Source organism: Muscardinus avellanarius, assembly GCF_963383645.1.
Source record: "Muscardinus avellanarius genome assembly, chromosome: 8".
Lineage (NCBI taxonomy): Eukaryota > Metazoa > Chordata > Mammalia > Rodentia > Gliridae > Muscardinus > Muscardinus avellanarius.
In genome coordinates, this window is record NC_137794.1 from 62,365,560 (window position 1) to 62,379,847 (window position 14,288).

Sequence of the window (14,288 nt, forward strand, 5' to 3'; positions counted from 1 at the left end):
GTTTCGTAGTCTAGTTACGAAGGACAGATGCCAGGCATGGTGGCGCACGCTTGTAACTCTAGTACTTGGGAGGCTGAGACAGGAGGATCGCAGATTCTTAGCCAGCCTCAGATTATTAGTGAGGCCCTCTGCAACTCAGTGAGACCCTGTTTCAAAATAAAGAATAAAAAATAGGACTGGGAAGCCGGGCGTGGTGGCGCACGCTTGTAATCCCAGCATTCAGGAGGCTGAGACAGGAAGGCCCTCTGCTACTCAGTGAGACCCTGTTTTAAAATAAAATATAGGGCTGGGGGTGTGTTGCTCGGAGGTAGAATGCCCCTGGGTTTAATCCTCAGCACTGCAAAAAAAAAAAAAAAAAAAAAAAAAAAAAAAAAGATCTTGCTAGGTTGCTGAGGCTGGTCTTGAACCTGCAATTATTTTGTCTCGGTCTCCCAAGTACTGGGATAACAGGTGTGCATGCCCTCTAGACCACCATGCCCAGTCAGACCACTCTTTCTTAGAGGTATTTGTCTAATTGTATCTTCCCCAGAGCACTGTCAGTGCTTTGAGTAGAGTTATAGCATCTGTCTAGCTCACCATAATATTTGTAGTTTTTAGCACAGAGCTTTGCATTTGAGATATTTTATAAATTATTGGTTGAATTATTTTTTGCTTAACTACATTTTTCTATTTAGTCATTTTTCAATCAATTCCTTCCAAGATAATTAAATTTTAAACTTAAATGCACCTCAACTAAATTTTGTGTTGGTAGGTTCATTGAACTGTTGTAGCACAACAACTTGAATTGCAGTTGTGATCCAACATTGATTTGTCTTCCAATTTGGCGTCATCTTCAGATTGAAAGACTTTGTCATTTATGTCTTCTAGTGCCAACTGTACTAATATTTTGTACTTGAAGCTCAAAAATGTATACATAAATCAAATTCGTATCATAATTCTTAGAAGCTAGCCAAATAAAGTAGCTAGCTAAAAAGGGCTCTTTAAGACTTATATAAAAAGGAATTTCTTCTCTCCGACACTTTGGCTTTGGGCTGGCAGCTTTGGAAGAGCGCCACGTGTTGTTAGCAGTGGCAGTTGACCCTGGAGTGCAGGCAGGACAAGCTTTGGCAGTGAGACCCAGGCGGAGCCAGTTGCTCTGGGAGGCTGGAGAGCTTCAGATGTGAAGGCCTGGGAGAGGTTTGTGTTTGATTTTTGGTTGCCTGGTTGTGACAAATGGGAGTACAGGCTTCACTTGTTTGTAGTATTCTGCTTGTTTTAATGAGGCTGAGGGCCTGCTGGTTTGGGGTCACTTAGCTTCAGATCCTGGCTCGGCCATTCACTTAAGTCTCCTAACCTGTTGAGGTACCTTACTATCCTCAGGTGTAAGAAATAAATAATAATTCCTACTCAGATTTTTTTTTTCGATAACGAATATAAAGGAAGCACTGTCTGTGGGCACAATCTCCAGTACTACAAAGCAAAATCAAAATGAAAAATATTATTAAAGGGAATAACTGAGGCATATACAAGATGAAATATGTCCATATAAATGTAAAGTGTTTCTAAGGAAAACTTTTTATTTTAATTAAATTAATTAATTAATTTATTTATTTTGCAGTACTGGGGATGGAACCCAGGACATTCTACCTCCAAGCTACACCCTCAGCCTATTTTTTTTGTCTTTTTTTTGGGGGGGGGGTCTGGGGTTGGAACCCAGGGGCATTCAATCTCTGAGCTATACCCCCTGCCCTGTTTTTTATTTTTTTATTTTGAAAAAGGGTCTCACTAAGTTGCGGAGGGCCTCACTAAGTAGCTGAGGCTGGCCACAAACCATGATCCTCTGGTCTCAGTCTCCCAAATGCTGGGATTACAAGCGTGCGCCACTACGCCCTGCTACGTCTTTAGTGTTTTTGATGATTGACATTCTAATTGGAGTTAGATGAAATTTCAGTGTAGTTTTATTTATTTATATATTTATTTTTGCAGTACTGGGGATGGAACCCAGGGGCATTCTACTTCTGAGCTACACCTCCAGCCCTATTTTTTATATTTTGAAACATCATCTCATTGAGTTGCAAAGGACCTCACTAAGTAGTAGCTGAAGCTGTCCTTGAACTGGGATCCTTCCTTCTCAGCCTCCCAACTGCTAGCATAACAAGCGTGCGCCACCACATCAGCTTTCAGTGTAGTTTTAATTTGCATTTCCCTTTTTGCTTAAGATGGTGGGCATTTTTAAAAATATATATTCATTGGGTGTTTGTATTTCTTTTTTTGAAAAGAGTCTGTTTAGTTTGGTTGCCCAGTTTTTTGAACGGGTTATATTTTAATGCCAAGCTTTTAAAGCTCTTTCTGTGTTTAGATATTAGACCTTTGTCTGATGGGTAGGTGGTGAAGATCTTCTCCCATTCTGTAGGCTCTCTCTGTTGACTCTTAATGGTTTTCTTTGCTGCACAGAAGCTTTTAATTTTTTTTTTTTGTGTGTGTGTGGTACTGAGGGTGGAACCCAGGGGCTTTTCTACCTCCAGGCTATACTCCCAGGCCTATTTTATACTTATTTGGAAACAGGGTCTCACTAAGTGGCTGAGAGCCTCACTCAGTAGCTGAGGCTTCGAACCTGTACGATCCTCCTGTCTCAGCCTCCCAAGTGCTGGGATTACAAGCGTGGGCCACCATGCCCAACTTTATCTATTTATTTATATATAGAATCCACAATTGAACTCAGAAGCATTCTGTCTCCGAGTTATACTCCCAGCCCTATTTTATTTTTTATTTTGAAACAGGGTCTCACTAAGTTGCAGAGGGTTTGGCTAAGTTGCTCAGGCTGGCCTTGAACTTATGATCCTTCTGTCTCAGCCTCGCAAGATCTAAGGTTACAGGTGTACGCCACCCCACCCAGCTAACTTTTCTTTCTTTCTTTCCCTCCTCCTTCCTTTCCTTCCTTCCTTCCTTCCTTCCTTTTCGGTATTGGAGGTTGAACCCAGGGGTATTTTACCTCCAAGCTACACCTCCAAGCTATTTTTAAAACTTCTTTTTCTTTCTTTTTTTTGTTTATTATTATTGTTTTACTTATTTATTTTTAGCTGTACTGGGGATGGAACCTAGTGGCATTTTACCTCTGAGCTATACTGCCAGCCCTATTTTTTTTCTTTATTTTGAAACAGGGTCTTACTGAATTGCAAAGGACCTAAGAAGATGAGGCTGGCCTCAAACCCAGATCCACCTGTCTTAGCCTCCCATATGTGGAGATTACAAGTGTGTACAACCATACCCAGCTCCCAATTCTTTTTATTTTGAGACAGGTTCTTACTAAGTCACAGAAGGCCTCACTAAGTAGCTGAGGCTGGCCTCAAACCTGTGGTCCTCCCATCTCAGCCTCCTAGGTACTGGGATTGCAAGTGTGTGCCGTCATGCTTGGCTTCCCAGCTAACATTTCTTATAAGGAAGACATTTACTTTCTCTTTAATTGGTCTTGTCACCATTTTTCCTGTGATCCTGCTGTCTCAGCCTCCTGAATGCTGGGATTACAAGCATGCGCTACCACACCCGGCTGAAACAGGGTCTTGATAAGTTGATGAAGGTCTCATTAAATTGCCAACCTGCAATCCTCCTGTTTCATCTTCCCAAATACTGGGATAATAAACCAGACATGGTGGTGCACACCTGTAATCCCAGTACTTGGTAAGCTGAGAAAGGAGGATCGTAGGTTCAAGACCAGCCTCAGCAACTTATTAAGACTCTCAGGAACTTAGCAAGATCCTGTTCCAAAACAAAAAGTAAAAAAAAGGCTGTGAGTGTAGTAGTTTGGAGGTAGAATGCCTATTCCCAGTAACACACACACACACACACACACACACACACACACACACACGAAAAAAAAAAAAACACCTGTTTTTGCTGGGCGTGGTGGCGCATGCTTGTAATCCCAGTATTCAGGAGGCTAGGATCAGCGTTTGGGGGCAGCCTCAGCTACTGAGGCCCTTTGCAACTCCGTGAGACCCTGTTTCAAAATGAAGAATAAAAAAGTAAGGCTGGGGGTATACCTCGAAGGTAGAATGCTCCTGGGTTCCATATCCAGTACCACAAAAAGAAAGGAAGGAGGAAGGAAGGAAGGAAGGAAGGAAGGAAGGAAGGGAAAATAAAAGAATAGTGCTGAGAGTGTAATTTGGAGGTAGAATCCCAAGGACCACAAAACAAAACCACCAACCCCAACAAAAAAGAAAAACCCAGCATAATGTGATTTAGTATATTATTTGTTGATTTAGTGAGATTAAGTGAAGCATATTAGTAGAAACTTTTTTTGTGTATGGCATGAGGGATTGAACGTAGGCACATTCTACTTCTGTGCTACATCCCCAGCCCTATTTTATATTTTAGTTTGAAACAGGATCTCACTGAATTGTGGTGGAGGGCCTTGCTAAGTTGCTGAGGCTGGCCCCAGCCCTGTGATCCTCCTGTCTCAGCTCCCAAGTACTGGGAATACACACATGTACTACCATGCCCAGCTAATAGAGACTGTAAGAGTGCAGAACTTCAGAAGAAATTTATTTGTTCCAAATTTATGTTTTAAGGTAAAAACCTAAAAATTGGGAAAGTTGCTTCATTCCAGGCTTAAAATATGGCGAGTACTCCTAAAACCCAGTAGACTTTGTATAAGAAGTGTGTCAAGGGCCAATCCCACAAAGTCACACAGTACTAAAGGGCAAGGACTCTCAGTATGCCCAGGGAAGATGATGTTTTGACAGGAAGTCGAGTGGCTATGGTGGGCAGACTAAGCTAATCTTCTGAAGAAGACAAACTACAAAGAATGATGCATGGCAGTCAGCTGCATATCTAAGAGGGCTGCTCATGAGAGACACAAGCAAGGCCGGGCACGGTGGTGCACGCTTGTAATCCCAGCATTTGGGAGGCGGACACCAGAGGATCGTGTTCATACCTAGCAAGGCCCTTTGCAACTCAGTGAGACCTTGTTTCAAAACTGAAGAATAAAAAATTAGGGCTGGGGGTGTCTCGCAGAGGTACAGTGCCTCTGGGTTCCATCCTCAGTACCACAAAAAAAAAAAAAAAAAGAGAGAGAGACAAGCATCTTGAACTGGGAGGAGTGAAAAGAGAAAGGGCCTAGCGACCCCATTCCAAACTTCATCTTTAGTTTTATTACGAGGAAAATAAAACTGTGAATTATGTTTACTTAAAGAAAAAATAGAAGAAATCAAAGTAATCACAATACAACCCGAGGAAACTCAGTTTTTCCCTAGAAATGATAAAACTAAATTGAAACTTTTTTGTGTGTGTGGTGGTACTGGGGTTCCAAGAAACCCTTTTACCTCCAGGCTGCACTCCCAGACCTATTTTATATTTTTATTTGGAAACAGGGTCTCTTAAGCCAGCGTGGCTGGTTTGAACCAGCGTGATCCTCCTGTCTCCGCCTCCCAAGCATGGGGATTACAGGTGTGCGCCACCACGCCCAACCAGTTTGTTTTTATTTTATTTTATTTTTTTATTATTATTAATTTTTTTTGGTGGTACTGGGGTTCCTGGAAGCCCTTCTACCTCTGGGCTACACTCCCAGACCTATTTTTATATTTTTATTTAGAAACAGGGTCTCCTAAGCCAGCGCGCGCGGCTGGCTTCGAACCTGCGCGATCCTCCTGTCTCCGCCTGCCAAGCGCGGGGATTACAAGCGTGCGCCACCACGCCCGGCAGTTTTTATTTTATTTTTTAAAGTTTTGGTACTGGGGAATGAATCCAGGGACATCGTACCTCTGAACTACACTTCTAGTCCATTTATTTATTTATTTATTTATTTATTTATTTATTTATTTATTTATTTTCGTGTTACTGGGGATTGAACCCTGGGATTTTCTACCTCTGGGCTATGCCCTCAGCCCTATTTTATTTTTTATTTCAACAGGGTCTCCCTAACTTGCTGAAAAACTTCACTAAGTTGCTGAGGCTGGCCTAGAAACAATTATTAAAAACTACCTAGGATGTTATAATAGGTTATTCAGGTATTAGAATACCAAGATATTGCCGGGCATGGTGGCTCACACTTGTAATCCCTGAGTTTGGGAGGTGGAGACAGGAGGACGCGCAGGTTTGAACCCAGCCTTGTTGGCTTAAGAGACCCTGTTTCCAAATAAAAAAAATATAAAATAGGTATGGATGTGTAGCCCAGAGGTAGAAGGGTTTCCAGGAACCCCAGTACCACCACGAAAAGAAAAAAAAATCTAGAATAGCAAGATATTGATTATTTCTCTGTGTTTTGCAGTACTGGGGTTCAAACCCAGGGCCTTTGATAGTCTCAGCAAGCACTCTTCCACTGAACTACACTTCCAGCCCTTGATTAAATCCTATAGCAGGTATATATATATAAATATATGCATCTTCCTAAAACTTGCTTTAGGCGAAATAGTGAAGTAAGGTACGAAATTAAGATATTAGCACAGACTTTTTGGGCTTCTAAAATTTTCTATTATGTTTGTAGATTAGTATGTGGAACTTTAGAATGGCGTTTTCCCACTGTCCATTTGGAGTACAATAAGACAAATTAATACAAATCAAAATAATATGGCAGTAGCATCACATAATTTGTGTACACTGATGTAGTAACAGATTTAATTTAGTGCGGCTTTCGGGAAGTCTTTTGTATTTCAATTTATACAGCTGCTATCCAGGGCTAAGCTGGCCAATCTCTCAGCGTTGAGTGTCTTGCCTGATTCTCTTTTTATTTCTGCTGATGAGCTGAATGAATGCCTTATCTTCAGTGCACCTTGGTTTTCTTTTAGGCTAAATATTTTTAAAATTAACAATTATAAAGATACTGTAAAAATTTTATTTGACCATTGTAATCAAAATTAACAATGATAAAAACTGTTCCGATAGATACCACTGCAACTGGTAAAAAGTTTTAATGTGACCTGCATGAATCATTATGACCTCTTTATTTCAGAAAGTCTAAAATTTTATATGTTTTTGTTTATAGCTTATACAGTCCAGACACCTGAGAGTGTGAACTCAGCTGCTCCTTCCGAGGCCTTTTCAAAAGCTTTTGCCGTTTGCCATGGACCAATGGACCACTATGACTTTCTGATCAAAGCTCATGAGCTAAAGAATGATGAACATCAAAGAAGAGTCATACAGTGTTTGCAGAATTTACATGAAGACCTTAAAGGATACAGTATAGAGGCAGAAAGCCTTTTTTCAAAGGTGAGGTTTGTGTGATTTTAAAGGTGGAACAGTTTAGAGTGTAAGCATTTTATGAAATCAATTCAGTGCAAGAGGTATCATCATGAAACAGCTTGAAAGTTTCCATCTGATGCTTTAAACAAGCTCTGTTGATTACTTATCCTGGACCTTGTGATGTTCCATAGTGAGTGCTTGCCTTTAGAGGCTTAAACAGCTTCATGAGAATATTTATTAATTTATATTTATGGAAGTGGGGATTGAACCCTCAGGGGCATTCTGCCTCCAAGTTACACCCCCAGCCCTATTTTTTTTTTTTTTTTTGGTGGTACTGGGATTCCTGGAAGCCGTTTTACCTCCGGGCTACACTCCCAGACCTATTTTTTACAATTTTATTTGAAAACAGGGTCTCCTAAGCTAGCGCGCGCGGCTGGCTTCAAACCTGCACAATCCTCCTGTCTCCGCCTCCCAAGCGCGGGGATTACAAGCGTGCGCCACCACGCCCGGCCCCAGCCCTATTTTTTATTTTGAAACAAGATCCCACTAAGTTGGAGAGGGCCTCATTAAGTAGCTGAGGCTGACCGCGAACCGTGATCCCCTTGTCTCAGCCTCCCAAGTACTGGGATTATAAGTGTGCACCACCATGCCAAGCTCTCATTAGGATATTTTAAAAATGCAGTCCAGTCTAAATGAAAACTTCTATGCATTTTCAAGGTTCCCCTTTCCTCTAGCTCAGGCCTTGCCTTGGAATTAGCAATGGAGAAGGGGGAGTAATTTGTTCTCTGTTTTCTTCCTTCTTCTGCCTCACTAGGGTTCAAATGAGGGATGAGAGATGAAGGTGTAGCAGCAGAATCCTTGGTGGCCAGGCAGCTGTTGGGGCCTTTGGGTGGTGGATACTGACCTGCTAGCTCTTCGTTTAGGGGGTCACTGGTTCATGATTCTCAGGGGGACCTCCCCACTGCGCCATGCTCTGACCTGCCTCCCATGACTCTAAGGAGGCACCTCATGACCTAGTGTTGTCCTGGGATACCATTGTCTTGTACTTAGCCTTCTTGGGTGGGGTCATTTCGGGACTTCTTTTGCTGGACCATCATTCATGGTGTCAACATAGGCCATAAGAAGCATAACATTTTGTTTCTCCAGCCCTTATTGCATGGACAGCTTCAGCCAGCCTCTTACGCGCTTGGACTTCTGCAGGCAAGAAGCGGGCAGCTGACTGTGTCCTCTACATCTTCATACTTCTGTGGACCCACGTCACGTTCTTCCATGACCTCTTCCACACCCTCTGTTACTGCCTGTTGATGTCCTCACCTATGCAAGCATGTGGCTGGGGATGGGGGTGCCATCTAATTTACACTCTCCCTAATCTCTTTGGATGTTTCAGTTGTGAACTCCCCCCCCTTGGGAGGAGGTAAAAGTCACACATTCTTAACCCAGGCCACAACTTTTTACCTTGATTACTCAGTTCTACTTTGGTATTAGAGCTGTTTTGCCTCTTTTTTATTTTAAACAGTAATTTCTACATGGATGTGACTAATACCTCTGATTAGAGTCTGGGGGAACTTGCCCTTCTTGTCCTCAGCTTTGAACTCTTGCTAAAATTCTGCCACAACAGGAAAATTCCCATTTCTTGTCTCATTATGGAAGCCTCAGTCATCAGTAAATTATGAGGATAATAGTAAGAAGTGGTGTGATATGTTCAACCTAAGAAACTAATTTTTATTTTGTTGATTGGTCACAACTTTCCTTCCTCCCTAATCCAAATATTCTTTTGCTGTAATCCCTTTAGAAGAAAGGTACTGTATAAAATATATTAGTAATATTTTGTTTAAAAATTAATAAAAATAGCTGGGCATGGTGATGCACGCTTGTAATCCCAGCACTTGGGAGGCTGAGACAGGAGGATCGCACAAGTTCAAAGCCAGCCTCAGCTACTGAGTGAGGCTCTCAGCAACTTAGTGAGACCTGTTTCCAAATAAAATAGAAAATAGGTCTGGGAGTATAGCCCAGATGTAGAAAGCCCCTGGGTTCCACCCCCATTACCACACACACACACACACACACAAAAAAAAAAAAAAAAAAAAAAAAAATTAATAAAAATAGTTTTATTTTTAAAAAGCACTTTAAAGTATAATTAAATTATTATATTTTTGTTGTTGTTGCATTAGTGGGCCTTGAACTCAGGGGCATTCTTCCATAGAGCCACATCCCAGCTCTCTTTTTTCCTTTTTATTTTTTCTTTTGAGGCAGGGTCTTACTAAGTTGCCTAGGTTAGGCCTCTGGAAGTGCTGGGATTACAGGTGTGTAATGCTGTGTCTAGCTATAATTTTATTTTTAAATAAAGAAAAAGGCTGCTATTGTGTTAACATCTTTTGGTTGAGAGGAATAGAGATTAATTTAGGTTACAGAAAGAAATAGAGATTTAGAATAAGATTACACATGAAAATAACAAGACAAGGTATTTCCATTTCATAGCAAGGCCTTGTGATACTCTGCCATGCATGGAGTCTACTGTCTTTGTCTGTTTGGTTACTATAATAAAATACCATAAATTTTTTTTTTTTACAGTGTTGGGGATTGAACCAGGGCTTCATGAAGTACACTTCCACTGAGCTATACCCCTAGCACCAATAAAAATTTATTTTTCATATTCCTGGATCTCGCTGGCTGTGGTGGCAAATGCCTGTAATCCTAGTACTTGGGAGGCCTAGACAAGAAGATTGCAGGTTCAAGGACAACCTCAGCAATTTAACAAGAACCTTTTTCAAAAACAAAAAATAAAATAGGGCTGGGAGTATAGCCCAGAGGTAGAATGTCCCTGGGTTCAATTTCTAGTAACACACACACACACACACACACACACACACACACACACACACATTCTCTCTCTCTCTCTCTCTCTCTCTCTCTTTCTCTCTCTCCCCCTCCCTCCCTCCCCCCTCTCCCCCTCTCTCCTCTGTCTGTCTGTCTCTCTCTCTGCTTTGCTGCCATGGGTGAGTAGGTCTTTCTGTCATGTGCTTCCGCCATGATATACTGTGCCACTACAGACCCAAAACAATGAGACCAATTGATCAAAGACTAAAAGCTTCAAAACTATCAGCTGAAGCCAGGCATGGTGGCGCGCACTTGTAATCTCAGCATTCGGGAGGCTGAGACTGGAGGGTCGCGGTTTGCAGACAGCCTCAGCTACTTAGTGAGGCCCTCTGCAACTTAGACCCTGGTTCAAAATAAAAGAATAAAAAATAGGGCAGGGGATGTAGCTCAGAGGTCAAATGCCTCTGGGTTCCATCCCCAGACCTGCAAAAAAAAAAAAAAACCCAAACCAAACCAAAAGAAAATAAAACAAAAAACAAAAAACAAAAAACCTATCAGCTGAAGTACATTTTTTCTCTTTTTAAGTTTATTTATTTCAAGTATCCTGTTAAAGCAATGCAACACTAGACATTAGTTAATATAGCTATTAACTTATCTGGTTGTCAATTTAGTAACAGTTTATTTCTTTAAATCAATTGGTTCTTCTAAGAAGTAGTCTTCTATACTTCTGCCTTTCATTTCATTTCTTTTTTTTTTTTTTTTCCGGTACTGGGGATGGAACCCAGGGACATTGTACCTTTGAGTGACACCCTCAGCCCTATTTTTTTTTATTCTTTATTTTGAAACAGGGTCCCAGTGAGTTGCAAAGGGCCTCATTAAATAGCTGAGGCTGGCTTCAAACCTGTGCAATTCTCCTGTCTCAGCCTCCCAAATGCTGGGATTACAAGTGTGAGCCACCATGCCTGGCTTGCCTTTCATTTCTGAATGAATAGTGTGTTATGATAGGGGCCAACTTAATGAATAACCCTGGTTTTTATTTTTCAGTATGATTTTTTTTTTTTTTTTTTTGCAGTACTGGGGATGGAACCCAGGGGCATTCTACCTCCAAGGTACAACCCCAGCCCTATTTTATGTTCTTTATTTTTGAAACAGGGTCTCACTAAGTTGCAGAGGGCCTCACTATGTAGCTGAGGCTGTTTGAACTATGATCCTCTGGTCTCAGCCTCCCGAATGCTGGGATTACAAGCCTGTGCCACCACACCCAGTTTATAACCCCGGTTTTATTGTGAAGTTGTAATCTTATATAAATGGAAGATTTGATATGTCAGATACAGTTTCAGATGTGTCTAATGAAAGCTTATATTTAACTTCTAATACATATATACATAAATGTTTAACAAACAGAGAAAAATCTTTGGAATAGCATTTGTCTTATAGTTTCTTAAGCCCCCTAAATCTTGTGTGTGTGTGTGTGTGTGTGTGTGTGTGTGTGTGTGTGTGTGTGTTTTGCTGGAGATTGAGCCCAGGGACATTCTGCCTCTGAATTACACCTCCAGAGCTGCTTTTTATTTTGAAACTGGGTCTCACTAAGTTGCTAAAACTGGCCTCGAACTTGAAATCCTCCTGTCTCACATGTACCAGGATTACAGGTGTGTGCCATCATACTTGGCCCCTTAAATCTTTAACACATTGAAAAGAACCCAGACATCTAGAAAACTTCAGTTTGGGAAGACTATAAAGAAGTCACAGACCTTTTTTTTGGGTGGGGGCAGAGGGAGGGGTCCTGGGAATTGAACCCAGGGGTATTCTACCCCAAGCCATGCTTCCAACCCTTTTAACTTTTTTCACTTTGGAACAGTATTACTAAGTTGTTGAATCTGGCCTTAAACCTGAGCTCTTCCTGTCCCAGCCTCCCACATACTGGGATTACAGGAGTGTTCCACCATGTGTAGCTGCCACAGACCTATTTTTTTTTAAAATTAAACTCTGATATGCTAGTTATCACAGAAGGAAAATTTTGGCTATTATGTTTTACAGTAATAGAAAAACTTTATTTTAACATGTTTAATTCTGGTAAATACGATTTAGATTTTATGGACTTGGATTTTGTTTTAATGCAAATGTTTAGACATTCATTATGGTGGACTTATTTCTGTAACTGAAGGTATCATATTAAAATAATGTCAAAGAGGTACTTTTCTTTGACAAAATGCCAGATTTATTAATCAGTGAGATACCTGCCTCCATAACAATATTTTCTCTAATAAAACATTTGAAGAAGTTATGAGCAAATAACCGCCATATAAGCAACAAACTATCAAAAATGATCATTGATGGACACTTTACTTTTGTTATCAAATAGAACTTACAGCCAGGTTAATCTGACACATTTAATATATGCATAATTGTTATTGTGCTGCGAAGTAATTAGGCGTAAATGGTAAGTAGTTCATGTAAATGACTATAATTAGTATTACTTTTACACAGCCAAATCAAGCATTCCTAGAGTCAGGGAGGGAGAGCATTAGAGCACAGAGCTACTCTGCAGATCTGTTTCAGTTAATCAGGGGTGTGCAGGCAGCCAGGTTTTTCATCTCTTGGGAGAATTCTTGGCACTTTTGTAAGGAAGTGAGATTGGGGAGGGTCATGCTATAGTCATGTGCCGTCACGTAACAGTATTCGGTCAGTTAGGAATGCGTGTTCGGTGGTGGTCTCATAAGGTTACCATGGAGCTGACATTCCTCTCCTCTAGTGCTGTGGTAGCACAATTCGTTACTCCTCGTTTTCTCTTTCTCTTGGTACTGAGAATGAGTCCAGGGCCATTCTACCTCCATCTCCTGAGTACTGGGATTACAGGCATGTGCCATCATGCATTATTTATTATTTGTGGTGATGCTGATGTAAATGAACCTACTACACTGCTAGTAGTACAAAAGTGTATCAGATACAGTTATTTACAATACATGACACTTAATCATAAAAGTAGACAACTGTTACTGTTTTGTATATTTACTATATGCTGTACTATACTTTTTATTGTTATTTTAGAGTTTACTTCTACTCTTTTTTGTGCGTTCAGGGATGGAACCCAAGGTCATTCAACCTCCAAGCTACACCCCTTACCCTATTTTTTATTCTTTATTTTGAAACAGGGTCTCACTGAGTTGCAAAGGGTCTCACTAAGTAGCTGAGGCTGTCTGCGAACTGCGATATTCCTGTCTCATCCTCCTAAATGCTGGGATCACAAGCATGGGCCACCATGCCTGGCTACTTCGACTTTTTTTTTTCTTTTTCTTTTTTTGCAGGTCTGGGGATGGAACCCAGGGGCATTCGACCTCCGAGCTATACCCCCAGCCCTATTTTTTATTTTTGAAACAGGGTTTCACTAAGTTGCAGAGGGCCTCACTAAGTAGCTGAGGCTGTCCGTAAACCGCAATCCTCCAGTCTCAGTCTCCCAAATGCTGGGATTACAAGCGTGCGCCACCACACCTGGCTTACTTTTAGTTTTACAGAAGACGTTTAATGTAAAAGAACAAGCCGTGCGACAGTGGCAGCAACCTCATACATCTCACGTTTACTAGGTCTCGTGGTTTTATCGGGAGATTACACTAATGAATGGCTCAATCTCTCTAGGTTTGTGTAAGGACATTCTACACTGATCACTTGACAAAATCACCTAAGAATGTATGTCCTAGATTATATCCCCTTTGTTAAGCGACACATGACTGTACATTAATATTTTACTTTATTTTTTGTGGTACTGGGCATTAAGCCCATGGGCAGTCTACCTCAAAGCTACACCCCAGTACTTTTTTTGAGTGTGGTATTGGGGATGGAATCCAGGGACATTCTACCTCCAAACTATACTCCCAGCCCATTTTTTATTCTTTATTTTGAAACAGGGTTTCACTAAGTTGCAGGAGAGCCTCCCTAAGTAGCTAAGGCTGTGCGTGAACCGTAATCCTCTGGTCTCAGTCTCCTGAATGCTAGGATTACAAGCTTGTGCTACCACGCCCAGCTTACACCCCATCACTTTTTTTTTTTTCAGCACTAGGAACTCAGTGGCCTCTACCTCCGAACTACACCCCCAGCTCCATTATTTATTCTTTATTTTGAAACAGGGTCTCAATGAGTTGCACAGGACCTCACTAAGTAGCAGAGGCTGTCCGCGAGCCACGATCCCTCTGTCTCAGCCTCTCAAATGCTGGAATTATAAGCACGTTCCACCATGCCTGTCCACCCCATCACTTAAAAATTTTTTTTTGTGTGTGTGTGGTACTGTGAATGATGGAACCAAGAGGCCTTCTACCTCTGGG

At 41.3% G+C, this 14,288-nt stretch overlaps 1 protein-coding gene across 2 annotated transcripts in view; it reads left to right on the forward strand.

Annotated features, from left to right (window-relative positions):
- Positions 1–14,288, forward strand: part of AFG1L (AFG1 like ATPase) — a gene marked incomplete at both ends in the record, with an annotated part of 206,104 nt that overhangs the window by 13,340 nt on the left and 178,476 nt on the right. For both annotated transcript variants that reach the window (XM_080700611.1, XM_080700612.1), the window contains one exon: positions 6,959–7,182. In XM_080700611.1, the coding sequence (XP_080556737.1) occupies positions 6,959–7,182 (224 nt within the window). The remainder of the gene's footprint in view (positions 1–6,958; positions 7,183–14,288) is intronic.